Source organism: Heliangelus exortis, chromosome 1, assembly GCF_036169615.1.
Source record: "Heliangelus exortis chromosome 1, bHelExo1.hap1, whole genome shotgun sequence".
Classification (NCBI taxonomy): Eukaryota; Metazoa; Chordata; class Aves; order Apodiformes; family Trochilidae; genus Heliangelus; species Heliangelus exortis.
Genome location: NC_092422.1, coordinates 86,459,790 through 86,486,885, shown reverse-complemented (window position 1 = coordinate 86,486,885; position 27,096 = coordinate 86,459,790). Strand labels below are relative to the sequence as shown.

At 39.4% G+C, this 27,096-nt stretch overlaps 1 protein-coding gene and 1 long non-coding RNA gene across 2 annotated transcripts in view; one reads left to right on the top strand and one right to left on the bottom strand.

Annotated features, from left to right (window-relative positions):
* Positions 1-734: 734 nt before the first annotated feature.
* Positions 735-5,505, bottom strand: LOC139799640 (uncharacterized). Its single transcript, XR_011727384.1, has 2 exons — positions 5,447-5,505; positions 735-840 (listed from the first exon to the last, which is right to left on the bottom strand). It is a non-coding gene; the product is annotated as an uncharacterized lncRNA (long non-coding RNA).
* Positions 5,506-8,054: 2,549 nt separating this feature from the next.
* The window catches only part of TRAPPC10 (trafficking protein particle complex subunit 10), a 41,603-nt gene continuing 22,561 nt past the window's right edge, over positions 8,055-27,096 (top strand). Inside the window, exons 1-8 of the mRNA XM_071751757.1 lie at positions 8,055-8,335; positions 17,325-17,406; positions 18,069-18,204; positions 19,286-19,482; positions 22,041-22,236; positions 23,243-23,354; positions 24,416-24,663; positions 26,854-27,000. Of these exons, the coding sequence (XP_071607858.1) occupies positions 8,245-8,335; positions 17,325-17,406; positions 18,069-18,204; positions 19,286-19,482; positions 22,041-22,236; positions 23,243-23,354; positions 24,416-24,663; positions 26,854-27,000 (1,209 nt within the window). The 5' untranslated portion in view covers positions 8,055-8,244. The remainder of the gene's footprint in view (positions 8,336-17,324; positions 17,407-18,068; positions 18,205-19,285; positions 19,483-22,040; positions 22,237-23,242; positions 23,355-24,415; positions 24,664-26,853; positions 27,001-27,096) is intronic.

Here is a 27,096-nt window from a genome sequence, read left to right as displayed (position 1 = left end):
CTCTGCTTTAATGTGTTTGTGCAAAACCCATATTTAGTTTGTAAAGGTTTGTTTTATTAATGTCTCCTGTGTCTTCTAAAGTGACTTCTAGAAATGATCAAACATCTAGTAGTGCATAAAGTGAAAATGAGTAATGAACATATGCTGGACCTCCTTTCTACCCATGCTGGAAGTGTGCACATTGGAAAGTTTTTAGGTTTTGGTAGAGCTGTAAAAGGCTCCATGACCACTGCACTTCTAGTTAGTTTCTAAGTTTGAGTGACTTCAGAACTGGACATAAATGATCTGCTAACCAAGGAGGGCAAGTATAGTGATGGCCCTGCTGAAAACATGACCAGGTTTAACTCCTCTGGTCTTCAGGATTAGCTTGGAGTTTCATCTACTTTCTAGAAAGAGAGGCACTGCCAGGAAAGGAGGCTTCTTTCAGTCCCAGAAGATGAAGACTGATGTTGAAAAGGTTATGAAGATCATGTCAAAGAAAGCGTGCTACTGATCTTCCCTTCCATGCTAGGAAGGGAGCATCTCCCTCTCCTTGCTCCAGCTGCCCTGCCCTGGCTTGCTTGCCAGTTTTTCTGGCACAATTCCCCTTCCTTACACAATTCCCCTTCTGTCTCCACCTCCTCAGGCTGTCTGAGGACCTTTCTTGAAGGTCTTGGATCCTGCTTTTCAACCTTGCTCCTCTGTGTCTGTTTTGTCTTGGTGGCCAGTTTGGCGTTTCAGAACAAGGACACATGCAGCAAAGTTACTATCATTTTCTCTGAATTCCTCGTATTTTCCTAATTCCAGGGACAGGAAGCAGTTCACACAACACAGAATTTTCTGCTGCAGAAACACAGAAATCTGTGGATGGAATGAAAATGCTCTTGAATGCAACTGGTATAGAAATGGATTCCCCATACTGCTCTTCTTGCTGCTAAATAAATTTCAGTCTATGATTCTTTCCCAATGATATGGAATGAAAAGTCAAAATTTTGATCACTGGGTACAGCTAAAGATTTGTGGCTGACATACTAAATTAAAAGTTTTAAAAGTGTTCATTTTGAAAAAAAAATTTTTACAATATTGTAATGGAATATTATTATGAATTTTCCCAAATTCAAACTCTTAGCAATATTTTTCTGTGTTTCTGCAGGTGACTGTAAATTCATGAAATTAATTAATTGGAAAAAAAATAGGGAACTGCCTGCGCACAAAAGTGGTGGGTTATTTTTGGTTTTTGGTTTTTTTTCTTTGTTAAGCCAAGCCATAGAGACGACAAAAAGTATTTCTCCGGCATTTTTATTCTTTTTTCCCCATACACAAATTCACTCATTGTAGGTTGAATCCACCATTTTTTTTCTCTTGCAGTACAGTACGGTGAAAACCCATGGCTTAGCTGATATCAAATGCATACATCAATAAATTCTGTTTTCAATGTTAGCATCACCTTAAAATCTCCAAAGCACTTGGAAGTGTAGAGGATTTACTGTTGTGTCACATTTTTACAGTGGTTTGATGAGCAGGAACAATCTGAAAATACATCTAAAAATACTGTCTGCAGACAGGTTGGTGTCTGTGTGCCAGGGGGATGCTCACTGACGGGCCACAAGCTGGTGTAGTTTGAATGATGAAGTTTGGTGCTAGTTTTGTGACTGCTGTCCACAAATTGAAATGAAAAGATAACACTAGATATCTGCTTCTACACCTGACTCCCATTCTTTTGGGATGTTTCCTTCAGTGTTCCTATAAAACTTAGTTACAGTTATTAAGTAGATTTTTTAAATCCCAACACCACTGAATGAGAAGAGCAACTGCAGGACATCATGCTGGAGGCCCATGAACTTCAATAGTCATTTCTCCCAAAATACTAACTACCAAAACTATCAAAGGAAAAGGTGAGAAATCCCTACAAACAAGGATTTGTCTTTTAACCTTACTGGAGAAAATCCCTTCAAGTTTTCCCATAGGTAGAAGTTGATACTCATCTTGAAGGAGGATTTCTATAGAAATTCCTTCTGAATATATTTTCTTACAAACCTTGAGACCACCCAGTGATAAATTTTGATGTTTAAATATTCATTGTGCCTATGGAGTTTGTCTTCTGTAACCACTTTCAGGTCAGACCAGATTTGAAACTTTGGTGAAATACCAGATGTGTAACTCATCTTCCACCATTTAAAGGAAACCCCAGAACTGTTCATCTGGGCTCTGGGCTCTGTTTTACATCGTGGTGATAATATTTCAAAGTCAGGGTATGGTTTCATGAACATCTCTGGCATAATCCTACACTAAGCCATCTAAGGAAAACCAACCCATGACTGGTTGTTATAACAAGAAAAGTTTGACACAGTTTCACTGGTAGTAATTTCTGTGCCTCTGCCGAAAAGCTCTAGGAAAACACCTTGAAGACCCTCCAGGAAACTGAAAGTTGGATAATGATGATCTGTTTGACTTAGGTATTGCACTGGGGCTGTCTGGGATGGTTAACTTCCTTCTTAGAAGCTCATGTAGCACTGTTATGAGTTTGTGTCTACAATGGTGTTGCCAACACACTGAAGTTTTAGCTGTTGCTGGACAGACCTTGCTCAGCTTCAAAGCTTTATCATTTTCCCACTCCTCTCCAGTGAGTAGGTTGGGGTGGGCAAGATATGGGAGGAGACACAGCTGGGACAGCTGACCCCATACAGAAACATCACACCCATCAGTAAAACCTGGGGCAGAGGAAGCATAACAGAGATTATTTGCTGCTGTTCAGACTGTGTTGGGCCTTGGTCTCCTTGTGGGAGGTGGCAGTGACTGCTTTTGCTTAATGTTTGGCTCTTCAGCTATTGAACTGTCTCGATGTCAACCGATGTGTTTTCTCACTTTTAGTCTTCATCTTTTCTCCCCTTGTCCTGCTGGGGATGGGGGAGTGAGCAAGCAGGTGTGTGGCTGCTGGCTGTGGTCAGCCCCCACGTGAAACAGCCATCTAGGTGTGCAGTTAGATGTAGACTTTTTCTACAGTTAGATAGGCTTTTTCTTGAAAAAATCTGTATTTGAAGGTACCAAATGGGAGCAGCGGGCTATCTGGATCAGAATGAAAAAGGAATTTTATATGCATGACTGTTACTGCTAGCAAATCCTGGAATCCTAGCATCTACCATACTCCTGGGCCTCCACTTAATCTTAAAGGTTATTTATCAGGCTATCAGACAAAGCTAGAGACCCAAATTACACTCTGGACACTGCCATTTTTGTCTTCGACCTGAAACCTGGCCTACATATTTTATTTTCCTCCTATAACACATTTGCCTGCTGGAGATCACTTCCTTTCTTCGATGCCATTCTCCTTCTCTTGCTATTCTGTTCTCTCTCTGCCTCCCCAAAACAGGGCAGTTGAGATCATCACCAGAAGACTTTTGAACGTGAATTACCCCCTGTAATGGCATTTCCATCTAAACATAAGGCAATTAGGGATACAATTTAACAATTTAATTTCCTGCCCCTTAAATATCTGAAAGAATCTCAACGAGGGATATTCCAATAGGGACCCAAAGACTGACATATTTTAGGTTGTAACGATGAGCCAGGGTTTAATTAATCTTCTAATCTTCTTGCCCTTTGGGAGAGTTAAGACAGAGGCTCCAGTTCCTCACAAAATCACTGCTACTTCTCTCACAGCCACTAATCACTCTGATACTGTACTTTGTATTATAGCTATATTTTATTTTGGTCAAGTTGAAGTACTTAAGTATATTACAGAGATAATGAAATACCTTGTCCTGCCTTGGAGAGAATATAATTTAAACAAAGTAGGGACAGAAGTAGAGCTGGAGGAAAAAGAAGGAAATGAAAATTCAGGAGCAGAACAATATGTGGGATATGCTGGCTTCCTCTGTTTGCCTAACACCTGTGCCATGTGGGTTCGTGCTTCAAAACATATGAAATATGATAGAAAGGGCCAATGAGAAATCTCTTTGTTTAGATTCTCCAACATGTATACACATTTGGCACATCTGAAACCCTTTTCTTGTTTCTGAAACAATCCTCACCTTTCAAGTCAGACTTCATTCCTCTTCCAGGAGGGGAGAGTTCCCAAATGCCACTGAAACTGCCCATGAAACTTGGCCTATCTCAAAAGGAGCCATGTAACATGATTCATGTTATACTGATGGCACTGCCTGATTGCAGTGACTATTGGGGGGTTAAATTTTGAAGTCACCAAGAAGAAACATTGCAACCAAACATTAACAGCTGCAACTGTGCAACATTTTGTTGGAGAAAACTTTAGATCCTTTATGCCATTTTATAACACTTACTGCAGAGCAGTAAGAATGGGAGAAAAGGGACCTAACTGCAAGAGCAGAGTGCATATACAAAGTAAAAGTCAGAAGGATAAACACCAGGTATTGCTACTGAAACACCTAACAAAGTGCAGTTAAACAAAGTTAGCAGGAAGAGCAGAGTCTGCATGTTCAAAAGCACTGAGTTTCTGCACCTTGTTTTGGGACAGTCCTTTTTTTTTTGTTTTCCAAAGCTGTTTTTCCTGCTAGTGTGTTCTCATGCACCCAGAGAACATCCCATAAACATCCCCCAAAGGGGGTCAGCAGCATGTGCAGCCCCCTTCAGCCATCACAGCTCCCCTGCTTGTGTACAGAAGCCAGACTGTGGAGTAGGGATGAAGGGAAGGGGTGGTGCACACACTTCTGTCCACACCAAGCAGAAATTCAGAGGAAGCTGAGATGTGCACAGACTTGGAAATGGGTTTTGGTCCACTGTAATATTATGCAGCCTTTTCATCCAGCCACACAAAATGCCTCCTGACCTGCTCCTTTATACTGTACCTCAAAGTCAAGATCCATCCCAGTGGTGCCTCACTTGGGTACTGAGCCTATTGATGTAATAGCAGTGGCAATGCTGATACTTAGGGGAATTGCACAGGCTCCCACTGGCTATAAATAACCTCAAGATCAGCTCCTGCTCTCTCACTGATTCATCATTTAAAGTGCAGCATCATCCTGCTCTGCTGATGTAACTAATGAAAAGTTTCAGGCACCTGACACCCAACAAGCTGAAATGATCACGAGAACCTGCTAACTGCTTTGCTACAGAGTGGTTTGGATGCACGAATGCAACTTTATCTTGCCAAGTGCTTATGGCTGAAAAATTGGAAAACTGTGTAAAAAAGAAACTTAGGTGAAAAGCACCATAGTGCTTTGGTGTCTATAATATGACTGGGTTTTGTGGAAACAATGTTCACTTCAGATATGTATGATTTCCATCAGAGAGAGTATTTTAGACACTGGAAAGTGTAAAGGAAAGAGGAAAATTCTAACTGCTATTCAAATGATTCCTTTTACCTTTCTTGCATTTTCCCAGAAAGAAAAACTTCATCCATTCATTTCAAAAAGCACAACATTGTCAAAGTCCCAATTTTCAAATGTTTTATTTTTTTTTCTCTCTGTACAGTTTGCTATAAAAGCTCTACCTTTTCCATCAGAGACCAGTCAATTTCACTTCCCAGTCAACTTCTCAATCAAACACTTGAGAAAACAGTGAAAACTTTTTCTCCTTAGTCTTCTATTTCTTGCCTAAATTAATGTGTCTGTCTGTCAGATGTTTTTGGTTTGCTTGCTATCAAAAACCATGAGCAAGGCTAGGACAGGTGGAGTTTTCTTGTGTTATAGAAACAGATATACTGCAATTATAAAAACTAGAGAGAGGAAATTCCATATATATAAAATTCTGTGATTATTCAAATGAACCTCATCTCTAATCTCTGAGAAAAGGGGACAAGCATTATACAGTAAGGGGAGATTGTTGGATGGGATTCCTGCTTATTTGACTTGGGTTTGCCTCTCTTCCTACTTGCATTGCTTAGGACTGTACAGAATGGAGCATTTGCCAGATTGATGAAATGAGTTACTTCGGAGCTTACTAGAAGGAATTTATCACTTTTGGCACAAGTGTATAACAGTGCTTTTCTTTTCCATTTCAGTAAATCACATATTTGCCACATACTTATACTGTAAAACGATGCATAAGTATAAGATGATGCATAAGTGCTATAATTTTAAAAATAAAATTCTGCCATGATACATCCTCTCAAAGCACTAAAAAAAAAAAAAAAGTAATGAAAGAATGTTAGTGTCCAGGTGCTCACATAGACCTTAAAATCAGATAAGACACTTTATTGTGTATGTAAGATTCTTACAGTTTTGGCCTTGTAAAGAATTTTGTATTTGACTGTGCCAAAGAAACATGCCTTGTTACAATCAGTGTGACAAGTTCTGTGTAAATGCTGATGAAAATACTCATAGAATTGGAAAATAACACAAATGAGATACAAGTGGGAACATTCATCTGCAGTATGGGATGAAATGTGAGACGAGGATGCTGTAATTATTTTTGAAGCAACATTTTAAGCCTAAGAAACAGGGTTAAGGTTTTGCTAAAAGGAAATGAACAAAATGACTCCTGAATGTACTTGAACAACACCCACATCACCTCAGCATGATGTCACTGTGCAATAAGCAGTTATGATTAACAGACAGATTATTTATAGTTCTACCTTAGATTTCACTTGGTTTTACACATGTATGTAGAGGTAATAATTTTTTTTACCTCTTACAGCAGACTACTTTCATTACACTCTTCTAGATCTTAAATTGTGTTTGAGACACTAAGTCTAAATCCTATAAGTTTAGCATTCTTGATTATGAAGATACTGTAGATGTGAACAGTAGATTTATTAAAACCATAGGAACAGAATCTCAGCCTGTTGTAAAACAAGGGCAAATTTTATGTGTACTGAAGCCTCATACCACTAATTAGACCCATAAGTGCAATAGCATATTTTATCTTTGCATTTAAAAAACCCTCCAGTTTAAAAACCTTAAATTTTAAAGGGCAATATTCACTGATAAGCCTCTAATTGCTATGCATTGGTCTGCATACATGTAGACATGTACTTATGAGTGTTCCTCCTTTGCATGAACCAGTTTTGCACTTAAATCTCCTCCACCTCCAGTCACTCACCTGCACATGCTCCAATGTAACTCCTGAATGATAAGGCCAGCCATCTGTTGCCTGATTCACTCTGATCTTTATGTAAAGCACATGCCCAAGATGGGCTGCAACAAAACTGATTAAAGTATTTGAGATTAGGGGAAAACAGGACCTAGGATGCACTTGTTCCCATTGAACTAGCTGAGCCATAGGCTCCAACAGACACCGCAAGGCCTCAGGCTTTGAAGCAGGAAGCGTGTGGTACTTTAAATATATTCCATTTATTTTCCCTGCTTTGGCAGAAAAAAAAAATGAGCCAGTATCCCTCCATGCTACCACAGAGGATTACTCCAAGGTGGTGAGCACAGGCTTAAATCCCTGTAAAAACTGGCAAGGCATTTGCAACTCCCCCCACGCTGCTTCTAGGCTCAGAGCAACCAACACCAAGAGCTTACAGGCCTTGGGCCCTCGCTCACGAAGTCCCCCAGAGCCTTTACAGAAGCCCTGGAACCAGAGGTTTAAATACAAACTAAAGTCGTTCCCGACGGGGAACCGGCGAACTCGGGCAGACCGAGGGGTTTCTCCTCACAGGACACCCGGCACCCTCCCTCCCTGCGCCCTGGGGTTCCCGCCAGGCGGGAAGGCACAGCCACCCTCGGTCCGACCCGGACGCAGGGGCGGGCAGGCCGGGGAGGGACAGGTAACCCGCAACCCGGGCAGGCCGGGGAGGGACAGGTAACCCGCACGCCGGGCCGCCCGTAACGACACCGCCAGCCAAGGGCAACCTCAAACGCAGACCGGCGGCACGGAGGGGGAACCCGACCGCTCCCCATCCCCTCACCCACCCGAAGAGAGAGGGCTGCACCCCCATCCTCCCTTCCCCGGCGCCCCCCACCCCGGTTCCTCGCTTCCCCTTTATTTCACCCGTTTTCCGGGTTAATTCCGCTGCGGCCGTACCGGGCCCGGGCGGCTTCGCCCCTCGGCAGCAGGGCGGCAGCGCTCCCCGGAAGCGGTAATGCTGTGCCGGTGATCCAGGAAGCGGATGAGCTCGCCTGCCTTCCCCTCCGGAGCGGCGCTGCGGGGACGCGGGGAAGGGGGTGGGGGGAGGCGGGGGGGGGGGGGGCGCTGCCGCCAGCAGGCCCGAGGCGGAGAGGTCCGGTCCGGTCCGTCCCAGCCCCCGAGCTGGGGCGGGGGGTGGGGTGGGGGGGAGACGGCGGCGGCGGCGTTTCCATGGCGCCGAACGGGCGGCGGAGCCGGGGCTGAGGACCCCACCCGCTCATGGACCCCGCCGCGGCAGCGGCCGCCGAGGAGGAGGGCAGGGAGAAGCCCCCGGTGATCTACACCATGGAGAACAAGCCCATCGTCACCTGTGAGTGCCCACCGCACCCCCGGAGGGGCTTCAGCCGTCGCTGCCGGTGGTGGAGGAGAAGGAGGGGGGTGGGGCGGCAGCGGCCGTCCCGAGCGGTGCGGGGAGCCCTGCTCGGTTCCCCCTCCCGGCACGGGTGGAGGGCGGCCCGGGGCGGGGTCCGGTGGTGTTGGGGCCCGCGGTGTTGGGTGCCCGGGGCTGTGCGGAGCGGTGAGACGGCGGGGAGGGGGCGAGCGGCCGGAGCTGAGAGGGGAGGGGAGGTCCGGTGGGGGAACCGGGCTGCCCGCGGCTCGGGGCGGAGGGAAAGGGCGCCGGCGAGGGGCTCTGGTGGCAGGTTCTGCCTCTGGAGAGATTTCCCCCTTTTTAATGGCAGCGGACAAACTTGGGTTTCTGTGTGTTTTAGGGCTGTGGTAAATAACAAAACCGAATGTCACGCTTACAGGTGCGGAGGGGAAGATATTCAAATATGTCAGTAAATATTAGCCCCCCTGCTTCGTGCTTGCGCGTTCTGTGTAGTTTTGCCCTGGGTAAGAGAAGTCAGGAGAAGTAAGATATCCTCTGTGGCAGGGAGTGATTCCTACTGATGGATTCCCCCTGACATTATAATTTAATCCTTAGCTACCGTGCTTTCGTTTCATCTCTGAGACGGTTTATTTAAGAAGCCGGATCGTGTGGTTCCGGCGGTGAATTTGTTCTTTTTGGTGCCAGGGGCAGGCAGCTGGGATGTGTGCATGCTGGTCCTGATCTACCCCGTGAGGTTCTGGGCTCTTGGAGGTATAGCGGCTTGCACACCGAGTTCCCTTAAAGCAAGCACATGAACGGCATCTGTAATGCTCTGAGGAAAAAGTAAAGTGAGATATATGAGTTCACTGCAGAGAATCCTGTGGGGGGTTTTGTTTGTTTGCTTGCTTAACTAAAGGTAAGCAGTGGCTGCTGATTCTTAGTCAAGAATATATCCATGTCATAACCCAGAATGTACTTGCATTTTATCAGTAAAGCACCGGGAATGCTTTATGTGCACATAGAATAGAAACTGTTGTCTTACTACAAATAAGCATCTATTGGTAATTAAAGTCTTAGGCTGACATCAGTATTTCAAATAAATATCCAACTACAACCTCATAACTATTTAATTATGGAACTCTATGCAAATATATTGTCTTTAAACTATTTTATAAATGTACGTTTTTCTTTCTTGAACTTTTTTTTTAAATGCAGTTTATAAACTGAAGTCTGTGTTAACTGTATTGAATCCTCTGTACTCACCTCTTTCCAGACTTCAGAAATCCATTTCCCTTCAGGTTTAAAGTCAGAAATATGTACATATGGGGAACAGCTGAAGGATATCATTGCCTTCCTTGTTGGTGTTGCGTTGCTGCACAGGCTGTGTCAGGTTGCTTTTTAGGTTTGCTGGCTTTATCCTGTATTCAGAGCTTGAGAGTCTCTGTGAGGGGTGGTGGTGTATGTCAGTGCCTGCTATTCCTGTAGCCTTTCAGTAAATAACAGATCTTTCAGTCTGTTGAAGTCATGCAATTTTACTCAAGCTTGCTTTTTTGTTGGTAAATGCAGAAAAGGACTCTAGCTTCTTTAGGCAAGGAAACTTTCAAAATTCCAGACATTAAATTTCATCAGATTTCAGTCATGCCCGATTATCTGATATTGAAAATAGCATTATTTTCATATAGGGAGTGAGCGTACTTGATGGTCCCAAAATGTTCTGAACTTATCACCATGCAGAATACTTACAAATGAGATATGAACTGAACGTTACGTATCATTTGTACACATTGCTTCTGCATAAAAGGGTAATTTTTGAGGCTGTGAAGAAGCATGACAGTAGTGTCTTTACTGGTATAGACTAGAGTGGCTTGGTCTGAGACAGTGTAATTCAGAAAATAAGGCTAATTGGGCAGCAGTGCTCTGAGGTGACCTCTTTGGTAAGGGTGACTTGCTACCATTTTTAAACTAAAGCATTAGCACTTCATGGAGAATGTGTTTTGCTGTAGATGTTGTAGTTTCCTTTTTTTCTCTTTCCAGAGAAGTGACGTACTTAGAAACTGAAGTATTAAAAAAAAAAAATAAAAATGCATTCAACAAAAGTTACTTCAAGGAAAGCTCTTCTAAGCGTTATATTGTTGCCAGTGATTTATAAGGACGTGAAGCTTGGTCTTCCAGGAAAATAAACTGTTGGCTCAGCGTTGGTTTGCTGAAAAACACATTGAAAGATGCAGTTTTAGAAGCTGTTCAACAAATACAATTTATCCTTCGTTTTGTGGTTCTGATTTCAGAGTTGTCAGGGCTAAATGCCCCACCTAGCAGGTGCAGGTAAGGGAAAAACAGACCTGTAGGAGGCTAGTTTGTCATTATATGGAGGAGGAGTGAAGGTTAAGTGAGGTTGTGTCTGAGAGCGTAAGTACTTCCTCTTGCAAGATTTAGATTAGTTCTATCAGGTAAACGTTTGTGTCCTGAAATACTTCTGTTAGTGCTTAGGCTTTAAGGGAGAACCGAAGAGACAGCTTTGCTTGGAATGAAACTTATTTTCAACATTGCATACCAGAGACATTTGGTAAACAAATGTTTTTGTCTACTTGAGATAAATTTGACAGTACTCTGAAAGGAATGCATCTTTGGTAAAAAGCTTTCAAATCAGTGAGTTGGTCTGTATTGTAACAGTAGGTATTTGCTTGGTTGGCACAATCCTGAGCTCAGGACTCTGTATGTGCAGGCCTGGGCCTGTAGAATAAAAAAGGCAGCTTCTCCATGGCTTGTATCATTTTGCAAATGCAGTTTTTGTTACTTCTCTTTTTATGTTGGAGCTGTAACTTTGTAATTTGGTCTTCAAGATTTGTAGGTAGATGCACTAAACTTATATTTATGTTAATAGAGAGTTTAGATTAGTAGAACTCAGCTAGACAAGCTGTCTAGTAAAAATTTTCTAAAGGCATTTTTTCTAGGCAAACAGCCATATTTTGTAAGTGTGGAAAAAGTTCTGTATTAACAGAAATATGCTGTTCTTTTATGTATTTTATTTTCCCTTTTCTCAGGATGGCAGCATCCTGTTTAGTGTTAAATCATTCCTGTCTGTTAGGGCTGAGTGCCATGATGCCAAACTAGTTTGAATTGCATTTTTATACTATCAGTCTTACTAGATTTAAACCTACTGGGGAGTCTCCCTGTCCAGCTGAGGTTATGCTCAGTCTTGCACATTGCCTTGCAAATTCTCAGTTCAAGTTTGTGACAATTTGTCTTCACTGCTACCAAACCTTGTATGTTTACTAGGCATTTTGAGTCAGCTTCTAGCTTTCTCACTGCTGTAGAAATATTATTTTTAGCATCATTAAATGTTTTTAATTTGAAGAGTCAAGTTGAATGTTTGCATCAGAAATCTTGAACTTGAGTGGTTTCTTTGCAATGTTGATTGTCTTGACGTAATCTTTAGAACAATGCAGTTTACTTTCCTAGGAAACTTAAACAGTGTTTCTTCCTTCTCATGAGTCCTATTTGAAGCTTTGATTTGAGGAAGTCCTTGGAACTTTAATATGATGTTCTTCCACATATATATCAAGCAAGTGTTTTAATGAAAGAATACATCCTTAGGTAGCTGGTTTGCACTTAAATTATTAGCTCTGTCTATTCAGGTGAAGAGGAGGCTGTAGCCTAAAGACAGTCCTGCTAGACAGAGTAATTAATTTTTTTCAGAGCTTTCCTCACAAGCTGTTCTTTTGTTATTATTTTCATGCAGTTGTTGAATAATCCTTATTGTCTTGTAGTATCTGTTTACATATTGTGTCTGAGTGCATATTTAGTCTCGCTGTCAATACTCCATCTTAGTACAATGAATTCTGTATGTAATCTTTGTAGAGAAAGGGATGCATCTGGTCCATGTTCAGAATGTGCTGTGATACATCAGGAGCAAAACCATCGGCAAAATCGTTGTAAGCCTGGGATTGGAAAACATTTGCAATTACCTAAAAGAGCAGAATAAGCAGAAAACTTTTATAAAACTAAAGGGGAGATGGGAAAAATATTAAGTCTTTCTGGAATGAAAATAAATGCTTACAGAGTATTCCAGTCTCAGAATATTGTTGGAAAAGCTTGATTCAAAAGGTATTGTTATTAGTAGGTAGATGTAATAAAAATGTGCCAACAAGAATTGGCATGTAGGAGTGCCATAATTTCTTACTAGTGAGCCCCTTTAAGCAGCTGTGTCCTGTAAATTCATGTTCCCTGTTCTCAGACAGAACTCCTGTCTGCATTCTACAGTCATTGCTGTTGTGTAGTTGATCCAGTATTATTCTGTACTTAAGTATCTGATTGGATAAGTTGTGAGAAGAAGCAGATTATTTTTGTTAACCTGTATTTTACAGATTTAGTAGTGCAGCACAACTTAAGAAAAAAGATTCACAGAAGACCTTTTTACCAGTGGAAAAATAAGTAGGATCAGAAAGGTTAACTGTGACTGATATTTAGGCATAAAAACTAAACAAAACCACACAGAAGTATAGTCTTGGCACTGAGATCTTGTAAAGGTATTTGAAGCTTTTTGTCTTGGTTTACTGGGTTTGTAATTGGTATCAAAGAAAAATGTTTGTCTACTTTAGTCATCTGGCCTCAGGAGTTTTTATTTCACGCTGCCTGTTTGGTTAGTGGGTTGGGATATTTTTCTCTAGGGAAAAAAAGTTAATTGTGAGATATTCAGGTGCTGCAGTGAGAAAGACTATAAGCTTTGGAATGAATAAATTTGGAAAGTGTTAAAAAGCACAGAAATCTCCAAGAATGTGGGTTTTTTGTATCCAGGCATCAAGCTAAAAAAATAAAATAATAATTTTTTAAAAATCTCTATTTTATGGCTCGTTTATATCGGAGAGCTACCACAAAGGGTGTGTGTTCCTCTTTGCTGTCCTGATAAGGTGGTCATTCTGGTTCTCATACCATTCCTGTATGGATTTGCAGCAGAACAAGTGTCCTTGTCCCCTTGACGGGGGGAAGGAAGGGAGGACGTCTGTGTTGACTTGATTTACCAAAATGTCAGGGAGAAAGAGACAGAGGAAAGAATGGAGAAAAGAAAAATATGGGAGCAGTAGCATTAAAATTTTTAAAATTACTAGTTTGAACATTCAGGTGGGCTTCTGGAGCTGTATTGATGAGGATTTTCAGTCACCTTTGCATTATGCTGTAATGTAAACAAGGAGTGTTTTGCCTTTAGTTGCCCATTTCAGGCAACTTGGTGATGAAGTTTATGGTTATGAGCTGCTCTGTAGAGATATGACCTGTCCTTGAATAAAAGATAGACTTTTTAAACTTGGTTTGTGTAAAGATTATTTACAGGCAGGTTGACAATCAAGACTGATTTGAGTAAGTTTTGTTCCTCTTTTACTTCACCTGGTCTTAACATTTTGGATGTCAGTTTGGTGGACATCAAGTCTTTGGAGGTCAGAGACATGTTTTAACTTATGCTGTCTTATTCGGTGTTTGGTTTAGGCTTATCATAAAACGCTTTTAAGGTTCTGATGGTTTATTTACATTTGATTTCTGGACCAATGCCTGTTTGTCTTAATTTGTTTGTAAAGTGTTCAGATAAGTGGCAAAGGGCATGCTTTCTGAACTTTGCTTGCTTTCTCCTTCCTGGAGCATGTAGCTCCTCTCTGTATCTGATCATCCTTTACTCTTGGCTAGGAGCAGCTTTCCTCTAGTGCCAAGAACCCTTTGAGTGAGGGCTTAGTATTGAGACCCATTCACTGAAATTAATTTGCAGTCATACAGTTGTGCTTAGGCATCTGGTCACAATCATCTTTAACAGCCAACAACAAAACCCCAAATAAGTGCCTACCTCACTCCCCCTCAAAAAAATCCAAACAAAAAACAAAGAGCAAGTAAACGGCTACAACCAAACCTACAACCAAAATCTTTGAAGCAATTCTCAAACAAACAACCCCCCCAAAAAACATACAACAACAACAAAAAAACCCAGAAAAAACACAAACAAAAAAACCACCTTAAAAAGTAATTTTTGGAGTTTGCTGTAAGTTTCAGTTCCTGGGTTGCTCTTGGAATGTTTCATTCAAAATTCAGTGGCTTCAGTCAAATACAAGCAAAAGCTCTGATAGAAATGTGGTTTGGTTTAGTATTTTTGTAGTCTTCGTTTGCTTGTTTTCCCCTGTTTTGTTTCTCATTGAAAGCAGATCATGAATGCAGCAAGTACTTCAGAGGTGTACATACAGAACAGGAATCTTGCACACCACCGCTCCAAAACTGAAGTGATCTTTCAGCTTTTTTTGTTCTGTTATTTGGGAAGGTTGTTCTCTTGCCGTGTAATTTCTGTGAGGTGGTCCCATCCCCAGTATCAAGCAGTTAGCAATGTGCATCTTGCCAGAGTTACGATCCTTACAAGTCCTTACTGCTAACTGGTCTTGGTGCTTGTCCTCTGTCAGTGCTGTGCTAGTGTTGCCTGCTGATAACTTCACTTCTAGTGATCTTGATTTGAGCAGCTCCAAAGTGGTGGTTACAGTAGGTGCAGGATCTAGCTGAGCAGAATCTGAAATGTCAGTCCTTTGGGTGTTTGTAATGTGGCAGCAATGTTTTGTCTGTGTACAAAAGAGAGCCCATGTACCTTGCATTGAAGGTCTGGTCTCCCTTTTCTTCTAGAAGGTAGTCTTGCCTTGACCATAAAACACGTTCTTATGTGTATTTTTTGTGCCCCCAAAACCAATGCAGGGAGAAAAACTTACTGAGTTTAGAGCAAATATACCTTTCTTAAGTTGTTAATGTAATGTGGTTTTCTGGAATGGGAGGGTGCTTCAACTTTGTCCTTTAGTAGTTTCCATGTATTCGGGAATAATCCTTTTTACCTGAGATGCTGAATTCTGAAATGTTTTTTTTTTTTTTTGTGGCATACATTTTTAGGTGCAGTACAGAAAAACCACTGTTATGCTCCAAAGTAAATGCTTAGTTCTTCCTTTCAAGTCAGACTCCAAGCCTCATGGGCTATTATTTTGATCATCATTTTGATGTGGTCATCGTGCTGTTGCTGAATCACTAAGCTGTGTTTCAATAATGAGTTGCAAATCAATAGACTGTTTTCCATGGCCTAGCTCATAGAGATGTTGTAACTTGGTATAAGACAGCATTAACAGTATGAAAACATTTGCTTTGGTTTTCACTTTAGACATTTGTTTGTAGTCTTAAATAAGATTTTGTATGACAAATTTAATTCAGACAGAACACAATGAAGGTGAGGAGTCATGAATAAATTGCTTGGTTAGTACCTTTCTGGAGGCATAAGGCTAAAGCACCAATAATAGAGTGGGGTTTTTTGTTTATTTTTTTGTTTTTTAACTACTCTAGGCAATTTTATCACTGAGAAATAGCTGTTGTGGTCAGACATCAGAAGAGCTTCTTTTGCTTGTTCTGGCACTTAACCAGACCTCTAAAATTAATTTTTTTTTATATTGTACTGTGATAGAATTATACTAGTGGCCAGTAATCAAAATAGTATATATAAGAAAACTAGGAAAAGTGAGTGAACTGGAAAAGGGCTCCCAAGGTTAATTAAAACCTGCTTAGCTACAGTGAAGGTAATTCATGGCTGTGTGCCAGAAGATGAGATGGCACAGTGGAAGGGAGAAGAAAGGATGTTGGGTACTTCTCCAGCTTTAGCTCCCTGGTCCACAGGAAAGTAAGAATTTTCTGTTCAGATTGGGCTGTACAGTGGCAGATGATCAGTAAAATGAAAACGGGTATAAAATTACCAGGAAAGAGCAGAATTGCCTGAATGCCTGTTAAAATCTTAATTAGAAAATATAGCTCTTCAGGGGCAAAAGTAGAGTCCCTCATAAGAGGAAAGAAAGGAATTTTTAGAGCTTAATTGCAGTCTCAAGCAGAGGAGATGAGATTTAATAAGTGATATCATTAAACTAGTATGGACCAGTTCATTACATTCAGATTTAGAGAGTTAATGTGATAAAACAGAATTTAGAACTATGGCAAATATATTTTTTACCTTACTCTCCTCTCATTTGGAGGTATCTGTTTGCCAGATGTCAAATGTCATGTCATTTGTTTAAGTATCATGAAAGACTATTTGGGTATTATGTATTGGCTGGTATGGTTGGGATTCAAAAATATCTGAAAAAGTTCCTTGTTCCAGAGCTTACCATCTCTTTGCTCAAAGATGCTGGTAACCATGAGAAGTTGAAAGAACTTGCTTTAAGCCCATCTTTTCCTTATCATGTCCTCCCTGTGCTCAAAGAAGAAGAACAGAATTTAAGAACTGGTATTCATAGGCTACCAATAATATGTTTTTTGTACAGTGGACCTTATGTTTTGTTTGATCTTGTATATAGGTAGGTAGTCTAACAGTGCTGCATTTAATGCAGTTGTTGAAACCCAAGTGATTAAAGCCTAACTTCAGATCTGGGTGTCAGCATAGGGGCAGCTCCATGCACCATGATACCAGACCTGATGTTTCTGAAGGCATCCAGAAAGATGGGATGGTCAGGGAGCTGCTTTGTAGTAACAGCAGCTCACAAGAATGGGAGGAGAGTGTGATGAAACCCAGTAAATATGCACTAATGATGATTTTTTCCTGGTAGGCCCAGCTATGGGAGTGATGTAAACTGCTATCTAACCAATCTTCTGGTTTGAGAAGGCTGAATTCATGTGGGTTTTTAAATATACTTTGTTTAGCTAGTGATTCTGGTTAGCAAGTTGCTTGTCTAGTTTTTAGTTAAACCAGCTATGTGAATGGTACTTTCTTTCATATATGGATTGTGTAGCTATGTGGAAAATCATAGTAGGAATTTATGTCTTGTTAAAATGTTGTATTAGGTTTTGAGAGTGTGGGATTTTAAAAAGTCTCGTTCAGTGCTGGAGTCCATTTTCTACATAGACAAAATCACATCTTCTTATTGAGACAACAAACCATTAATGGTATAGGTTACTAATAACTTTGATGATTTGCAAATGATAATACATCAATGTCTTTCACTTTTAGGTGCTGGAGATCAGAATTTATTTACTTCCTTATATCCTACGCTTTCTCAGCAGCTTCCTAGAGAACCCATGGAATGGAGGAGGTAAACTTTCACTTTCTTCTGTGATACTGTTTCAGTGTTTGTTTTTAGACTTGAAGAAGTGTGTATTTGTGGTACTTTGAGAAGCTCTTACCATAAACTCAGTTGAGTGTATCAACTGAGAAAAGGAGAACTTAGCTAATCAAGGTAAATGTTGTTTACTTTGGGATGATAATCTCCACACTTTCAGCTATGTTGAACTTCACCTAAAGGAAAACTGTAGCAATTCTGTATTTTGAGCTTGTGAGTTTGTCTTGGTGTGTGCTTTGATGTGCTTTGGCAGTCCTGTTCTGAAACTGACATGCTTCCTAATGAGAATATAGCTAGAACTTACATGCAATTAGATGTACTTTCCTGCAAAAAGTTTAGTGTGGCACACTGCTTCCTGATTGGAAAATAATATCTTATGAATTTTCTTATTTGGAATTTTTAGAGGTCTTAGAGATACAAAAAAATCTGTTAATGAAAGCTGTTCTTGCAAACAGCTGTCTCATTTCAAGAGATACTAAATTCTAGTTAACTTTATACAAATGGCAGTCATTGTAGTTTGTGAGTTTCCAGTGCCAGAGTATTTCAGTTTATTCCTCTTCCCCCAAATACAGGCTCATTTTTGTACTCTGCTATGTATATCTCATCCACTAATTTCAGTTTTTTAAACTCTGCAGGTCTTACGGCCGTGCTCCGAAGATGATTCACCTAGAATCTAACTTTGTTCAGTTTAAAGAGGAGCTACTACCCAAAGAGGGGAATAAGGCCCTTTTGACTTTCCCCTTTCTTCATATTTATTGGACAGAATGTTGTGTAAGTATTAGGAAACATGAAAAAATGAGTACTCGGATTTAAAAATAAAATGCTTTGACTTCCTGCTTGTGCTCTCCAGTAGTTTTCATTTACTTTCCATGCTTATTTGAACAAGTAAGTCTGCTTTGCATGCATACTCAGTATATTGGAGATGAAACTTAGTCAGCTTGAGTACTTTTTACCATAAGCTGTATTTCTTTGTAATCTTGCTTGACTCTAAGAGGACAGGTTTTTGGATAACCTATTTGTCAGTATTTTGTCATGAAAATCCCCAAGATCTAGCAGTGTTGCTGCAGTGGCACAGCACACTTCCTTATACAGAAATGTGGCCAGATTCTTTCAGTTATGATCTGTCTATTCATAAGGTTAAACCATAAGATATTTATTTTAGTCCATCTTCCATGTGTGTTGGGTGTTAGTATCTGTTGGCAGTTTAAACTGGGCAAGGTTTGGAATGGCTTAATCCTTTTTATCTTCAGTTCACTGCTTTTTGGTTGACATGTTATGAATTAATTATCCAGTTGAAGGAAAAAGGTGACATCTGATCAGTGACCAGTCAGAAAGTATCCAGATCAACCTAAGAGTTGTCTGAGTTATTTTGTTTAAAACCAACCCACAAGCAAGAAAAAAATCCTAAAACCAAACAGTCTTTTGTGGTTTTGATTCTTTTTTTTACGTTAGAGCTTTTAACAGTTTAAGATTTGTGCAGTGTTAGAAGGCACAAATGTCACACTTGTGTTATTAAGTGACAGTAAAACAGTTCAGCTATACAGTTTTGATCATGTTTTTGTTATAAAGTTCAAGAATATATAAAACAAGATTTGAAAATACAACTTAAACTCTTAATTTGAGTAAAGAAAGATAATGTACCAAATACTAAGATCCAGATGTTAAACAAATTCTAGAAATAATTTAAAAAGCCACTTACTATACTATATATAATTTGATTTCTTTCAGTAAGTGAACTTTTTTTTCTCTAAGATATGCCTTTCTGTTTGCCTTCTCTTGGAAAAAAAAGTTTGTCTCTTGAAATTGTTGAGAATGTCTGTTTAATCTGATAATTGACTATTTCCCATCCCAGGACACGGAAGTGTACAAAACCACAGTCAAGGATGATATCACCAAGTGGCAGAATGTTCTCAAAGCTCACAACTCAGCAGACTGGCTAATTGTGGTAGTTGAGAGTGATGCCAAGAAAAAGAACAAAACAAATATCCTTCCCCGAACCTCTATAGTAGATAAAATAAGAAATGACTTCTGTAACAAACAAAGTGACAGGTAAGCATTCTTTTACTTGCAGACATTTTTAATCTTTGACTGCTGTGCTGATTTAAAAACACAGCTCTCTGTGTAGCAGATTCCTTACTCATTGAAGAGCTTGCCTCGATGTCAGCTGTTCACATTGGTGCTACTCTAAGGCCTGTGCTGTGAAGACTGACACAAACAATAAGGGGAGAATCATAGAATCATAGAATTGGCTGGGTTGGAAGGGACCTCAGAGATCATCAGTGTTAAAAATGACCGAGACTCAATATTCTGTTAATGGTTTAATTTAATTAATAAGAGTGAAATTGCAGTGAGCAAAACAGCGCTGGGTGCATGGGGAGTCTCTGCTCCACTCGCACACTTCTAAAACTCTAGAATTACCTTATATTGATTACAATTCTATGAATATTAAAAAGGGCTGGGTTTACATATATATTCATAGGGATTACATCATGTTATTACAATATTCATGATAGGCGGAGTCTGGGTGGAGTCTTGGTGGAGTCCTCTCTTGGGGAGATATCAGGGGTCGTTAGGGGGTCTTTGGATGAAGTAAGAAGTCTTCCTGAAACTTGAACCCTTTACCTTTCTTGTTTTCGCCGACTTCATTATCCTCTTACAGAGCAAAATTAGACCCTAGCCATAATTTTTCCCTTATCTGCTGGTTGTGGCATTTTTATGTTGTCTCTGTGCAGATGTTTGCATTCTTTGGTACCTCCTTAGCCTTGGCAGCGCCTTGTTTTAAGAACAAGGCCCACGCTTCAATTATCGCCGAGACAGGAATTCATCTCGTTAAGGTCTTGTGTTGCTTACACTGTTTTTGTGGAAAATTATAGGTCTCAATTGCTTTGTCTAGCCCCATATTCGCTTTCTTCTTAGTTTAATTCTGAATTTACTGGTTAGGAATACAAATTCATTAACATCGTATATCACAATCAAGTCCAACCCTTGATCCACTACCGCTGCAGTTCCCAGACCATGGCACTGAGTGCCACATCCAGTCTCTTTTTAAATATCTCCAGGGACAGAGAATCCACCACTTCCCGGGGCAGCCCATTCCAATGCTTGATCACCCTCTCAGTAAAGAAATTCTTTCTAATGTCCAACCTAAACCTCCCCTGGAAGTTTATTTGCAGTTTTTCCTGGACTTACGGTGGCTCTGAAATATGTTTCAAAAGGCTTTCAAGTATCTCCTGGCTAAGAGAGGTTTTAGAGGAGCAGTGTGGTAATAATCAGTATTTATAACTTCAGGGTTTGTTTTTTCTTTACTTAGGTGTTTGTAACCAGAACTACAGGTAGTGTGAGGGGTGAGAGGAGAATTAGAAGCCAATAGGGCTTATTTTTTACCATCGTATTTTTTGCCTTTTACTTAATTGCCTTTCCTTGATGAGATAATTGACTTAAAGCCAGTTTCTTCTGATGTTTTTATTCTAAGGAAAATAATAGTGAATATATAAAACTGGTTTTGTTTTCATTTAAGTCAACAAAATACACAAATCTTAATCTGAACCCAACTTGAATAACTGTCCTCCTTATGCTGAAACATTGTGCTGAATCTCTTCTATATTATATTTTGTGCTTTTAACCACAACTCTGTATAGGAGATTTTCCTCCTAAGAACAAGCATCAGGATAACCATTTGAAGTTGAAAAGGGTAGATGGAAGCACTTGTTGTATCTTGGTGTGAGGGGATAGTGCCTGGCAGTCAGCCTGGTGTAACACTCTATGTGTGTTCTTCTTTCTCCCTAGACAATGTTTGGTATAGTACAGGATTATTTTAGCAAATAGTTTGAACATCTCTGATTGTCTGCTGTTGGTTTTTCAATGATTAGTGGACTTCATTTAAGCATTTTGCCATGAGATGACATGACTTTTCTAACCAGAAATGGTGTTTTACTTAGGCGAGAGATTTTCCTGTCTTTAGAGATATTGGTAGTTTTCTGAATTTTACTAAATTGGTAGAAAAACTGAGGAAAGAAAATGCTCAAAAAACAGTGAATTAATGGAATCTGTTTATTTATCTACCAAGAAAAGCGGTGGGAGTTTTAGCACATAATATCTGTAAAACCAAATAGAGAGACTGTAAGAATATATGGAGAATTATTTTAAGTGACTTAAGAAAGGCTAATAATATGTGATATAATGGATCTTACGTAATCCTTGCCAGGAGTAATAATAATTACCATTCTGCTTATTATATTGCAAAGGAAAATCTTTTTTTTCTTGCCTAGCTACAGTATTACTTATGTTTAACTGACTGGAATAACATACATTTGTTAATTGTTTTAAAAGCAGTAAAGCTTTTGGTACATATTTTGTGGAAAACGCTTAACTCTTCTCAATTAGCTCTATTGCAGACTTAAACATACATGGAAAAGTGTTTAAAAAGCCACCAAAAACTAACTAAACAAACAGGCAAAAAAATCCCCTGGCATACTCTCCACAAACAAATATAACTTTTTTTTTCCTCTGATCAGTATTGAATGAAAATCTAATCTATGTTCACTCTGAATCTGTTGAGACTTTTATTTTTACCTCCTCAAAAATTATTTTCAACCATCTCTTTACAGATGTGTGGTACTTTCTGACCCTTTGAAAGACTCTTCCCGTTCTCAGGAATCTTGGAATGCCTTCCTGACCAAACTCAGGACATTGCTTCTCATGTCTTTTACCAAAAACTTAGGCAAGTTTGAAGATGACATGAGAACTTTGAGAGAGAAAAGGACTGAGCCAGGGTGGAGCTTCTGCGAGTATTTCATGGTTCAGGTGAGAGTCTCTTTTTGTTGAAGAATTTTTTTGGTTTTTTGGGTTTTGTTTGTTTGTTTGTTTGTTTTTTGGTGGTTGTTCTTTTTTTTTTGAGCTGGCTTTCTTTTAATGTTCTATTCATTCTTTGAGCGTTGGCAGAGGAAATATGGAGTCTGGTGTAAAGGCAGCATTTTTAGATTTTTTAGCAGTTTTGTGTTGCATTGTAATACAGTACTATTGTAGAAGTTGTAATTGATATGTAGTATAAATGTTGCTATACTTGGTTCAGGATATTGCCAGTATGTATGGAGATGATTTTTAGTGAAATGTCTATTTTGAAGTAATCCATTTAGAGAATGCCTTGAATATAATATTTTTTTAAATATATATTTCAAAATATGTCTTTGGCTTAGCTGGTGCAGAGAAAAGCAAGAAATCTTTGTCAATAGAATTAAAGGTCATGATTCCTTTAGAATTTTCCAGTCCCTGTAAAGTGTTGGTCTCCACACCAATTCCATGTCATCTTCCTGTCTCCTTTGACATTATGTGCTACCTCTTGAATTTGATACATCTAAATCTCAGATTTTTTTCTACTTAGTGCTTTAGCTCTCTGTGTACAACAGAACTTTTACTGATACAGCAGTCAGTGCCTTCACAGTGTACAGGAAGGACAGGAAAAATTTATGACTATTGTGAGAGATGAGTCATCAGCTTTTTTTTTTTTTTTTTTTAAACTTGAGTTTTTTAAAGATGTACACAAGTATCTTGTAGTGAATCAGGGTCTGCATACGCAGCAGAATTAATTGGCATAGTGTATGACTGAGTCTTCCTTTGTGAACCTCACCGTGTTAGGGAGAAATGGTGCATCTGCTACAATGGCAGGTTTCCCTTTATCTGTGAATAGTGGAAGAGGAGGACTGTTGGAAAAAGTAGTTCCTGGAACTCTGTGTGTAAATGAGGGGAGGCTGTAATACCAGGCATGATTAATATCAGTAACATGCTCTTTGTATTGCTTGTGTGTCAAAAGGAAGAATTGGCCTTTGTCTTTGAGATGCTGCAGCAATTTGAGGATGCACTAGTGCAGTATGATGAACTGGATGCCTTGTTTTCACAATACGTTGTCAACTTTGGGGCTGGTGGTAAGTGACTTCAAAATGTTAAATTAGTGTATTCATTTCTTCACTGGGTTTCTGCTGAAGCAGCCCAGTGCTTTGGGTACCATTTGTGCACATGGGAGAAAAGGATGGTATGTTGCAGTGAAGATGCACTAGGGAGTTCATGCTCTTAGATTATACTGTCTGCAAACTCAAGAGTACATCAGATAAAGCCTATTAAAGTATTGTTTTTCATCTCTGAAGCTTGGAAGTATTTTTTAATGAAAACCTTCGTTTTGCTTTTACTCGGTGATTGTTACAAATGAAGCCCTGAAACTCTGTAATTACTTAAGTATGATGTGGCTGGGATGCAGTTGCTGTTTTCACAGCTCGGTGCTAAGTTATTCAATAGAGAACTTCCTGGAAAAATGCACTCACTTTTGCCTCAAATTACATGAGACATTTGGTAATCACTAAAAACCTGAATAGAAATATGGGCTCAATCTGCACTGCAGCAGGGTTTAACTTTCTCTTCAAGAAAAATTATTATGCAAGAAGTACTGTGTAACTTTAAGCTCTTTTGATGAACTAGCCATAAGTTGTTATATAGCAGCTTTAATTGGGTTTGTGTTATGAACCTAGTAAAAATGTAGTGCAGGAATAATTGCAGTGGAATACATTTGTCCTGACTGAACCAGATGCTATACCTGAAAGTGGGGGCACATCTATCAATGTTGGCTGAGTAAGAAATACTTCAGTATATAAAGCTTGTTTGTTTTGAACTTCAAGTAGGCTTAATTGCTGAGAAATACATTACAAACTGATTGCTGCTATAATATTAACAAAATGCAATTAAGATGGAAGACCTATGAAAGGTGGGGTTTAAATCCTATGAAAGATGGGGTTTAAATAGTCTGAAATTCAGTTACTAACTTGCAGAGCTAAGTTTTGCTGGGGTTTTTTTGTTTTGTTTTTAAAGTTAAGATATTAAGCCATTTATCTGTATGTTAAACTTAAGAAAGAATGAGCTCACAAACTCTGGAGGGAGGAAGCTTTTGATAGAAAGCGCAGTGGTTGATTCTTTGATATTAACTTGTTTTACTTAGATGGTGCAAACTGGCTGACGTTTTTTTGCCAGCCAGTGAGGAGCTGGAATGGTTTAATTCTCCGAAAACCAATAGACATGGAGAAGAGAGAGCTAATTCAGAATCAAGAAGCTACTCTACTGGACTTGCGTAGCTACCTATTTTCTCGCCAGTGCACGTTATTAATCTTCCTGCAGAGGCCATGGGAAGTTTCCCAGCGAGCATTGGAGCTTCTTCATAACTGTGTGCAAGAACTCAAGCTATTAGAAGTGAGTCAGTGTACTATATTCCATTACATAAATAATTATATCCAATGATGACCTAACAAGATTTTTCAAGTTTAGATGTTGGTGACTAGAACACAGTCAGCGCTGGCTGTGAGGTATCAAATAATGTAATAACATATTGCAACAGTGCTACGGTTGAATGTCTCATCGTGAGGATGTCTTTGGAAAAAAATTTGGAGACATTACATCTGAAAACCAAACCTCTATTTAGTTAAAGTATTCTGGTCTTCACCTGAAAAACTTCTTAAGCTGGTAGGTAATTTGTCTGCTTCTTTACTGGATTTATTACTGGCCTCTCAAACTGTAGTTCTCATAGTTTAAATTTATAACAGTGTTGCATTGAGGGAAATAAAGCAGAGCGGTTAATATGCTGATCTGCAGGCTAGCAGTCTTAACAAAAAGCAGTTTTGAACTAGAAACAGTATCTACAGTAGGGCTTCTTACTGCTACACACATTGGATGCTGCTTTGATTGCCTTTTGTGATCCTTATTTTGTGATTCCTTTTGGTGCCCAGTAATGCTCTTTTGTAATATGCATGTGCCTCTGACTGTCACATCCAATGACTGAAGAAAGAGACAGAAGCAAGTGAAAGTGCTTAAAGCTCTTTTGTTATGTTGCATAGCTCCCTGCTTTATGCCTCCTGCCTCCATGCTTTAGTTTCTGCTGGTGTTTTTTAATGCTCTTAAGAGGCTGGATCAGGGACGTTATACACTGATCATCCTCTGTGTATGACCACAGGTGTCTCTGAACTGAAATACATCTCTAAGAGCAATTTAGTGTACTTGAGAATATGTCTGCATTTCACCTTGTGACTCATCCATGTCCTTAATCCCATGAATCTCTGGTTCTCCACTGATTTTGTTTGTGCTTTTATAACAGCAGCTGCTAGGTTTTGCCCATGTGACATTGTAGCACTAGCAGTTCCCTAAGTTACATTTGTTCATCTGTTTTTAACAACAGAAAAACTACTTCAGATACATTGACAACACCTTTATGTATTCTAAAACTAACATGTAATTCCCAAATATATAGTATGGTTTTTTTGTGTGTGTTTTGTGGTCATTTTTTTACTTTCCAAACTAAATAGACCCAATCTTCTAGATCTGTCAAGGTACTTACTGCAATTACCCTTTTTCTCCACCCCAAGTCTGTCCCATGCCTCCCATGTTTGGGGCTCTTCTTTGCACTTTTATTTCTATTATTTCTGTCTCAGTGGGGTGATCCAAACTGAATGCAGGCATCCAGGCTGTGAGGCAGGAACACTTAATTGTGCATGTCATGTAGTTATCCCTTTTGCAATCCTTTTTTAATACAGGCAAACACCCTAATGTGGTTTGACACCTCTGAACACATGGTGCAGATCTAAACTACTCTTTGCTTATACGACCTTTTCCTGAAAATGTTTTCAGAATGCAGCACTTCTTTTATTTTTTCTACTGCACTGTGCTTGCATGTTAAACTTGCCTATCATAAACCAATTAAGCTTTGTGTTTCAAGACTCATATTCTTTCTAAAAGTATTTTTGCATTGTTTATGACCAAGATTTTGAGACACCAGTACTGTGGTTATATTTGAGATCTGTAGTTATGCTCTCTGTCTAGGTTCTTGACTCCTTTGTCTGATAATACCTTCTTAGCCTTTTCTCTCCCTCTTTTTTTTTGTTTGTTTGTCATGGACAATTAACCAAAAAAAAATTGAGATAAAAAAGACTTCTTACTGTTTTATTAACTTACTGTTGTGGAGGAAACTTTGACTAATTTCTTTATTTTCAGTTTTTTTAATCTACTACTTAGCGTACTTTTCATTTTGGTCTCAGTTGGATCTGATGTCTCCTTAGGAAACGAGTAGTAAGTTTATAGAAATTTTTCCTCAACCTTTGTTTCCATGTTTCTGGAATTTTTCCAAGTACTAGTATCTGTTGATTCTCTTTTACTTATTCATCTTGGTGACTGTATCAAATGTAGTTAATATACTCACTGTTTAGTTGCTTAGCTTCACTACTTTCATGCACTAATATATGTAAATTATTCAGGAGCTCATCTGGTTTTTTTTGTTTTCTTAGAGTACAGCTCTTTCAGGAGGTTCCTTCGTGTTGTGTCAAGAGTTTGCTGAAGTATTTTCTTATCTGACTAGTGTGTATTTCTGAGTTAATCTTATCTGTTCATCTTCAGGTCTCTGTTCCTCCTGGAGCTTTGGATTGTTGGGTATTTTTGAGTTGTTTGGAAGTCTTACAAAGGATAGAAGGCTGCTGTGATAGGGCTCAAATAGATGCAAACATTTCCCACACAGTTGGCTTATGGAGCTATGCCACTGAGAAGGTGAGCAAATCATGTGTTACAGTTGTGGTATTACAATTTTTAAGTAGACCAATTGTTTCTGTGGAACAGATTTTTGTACCTTTTATTGCTGAATTT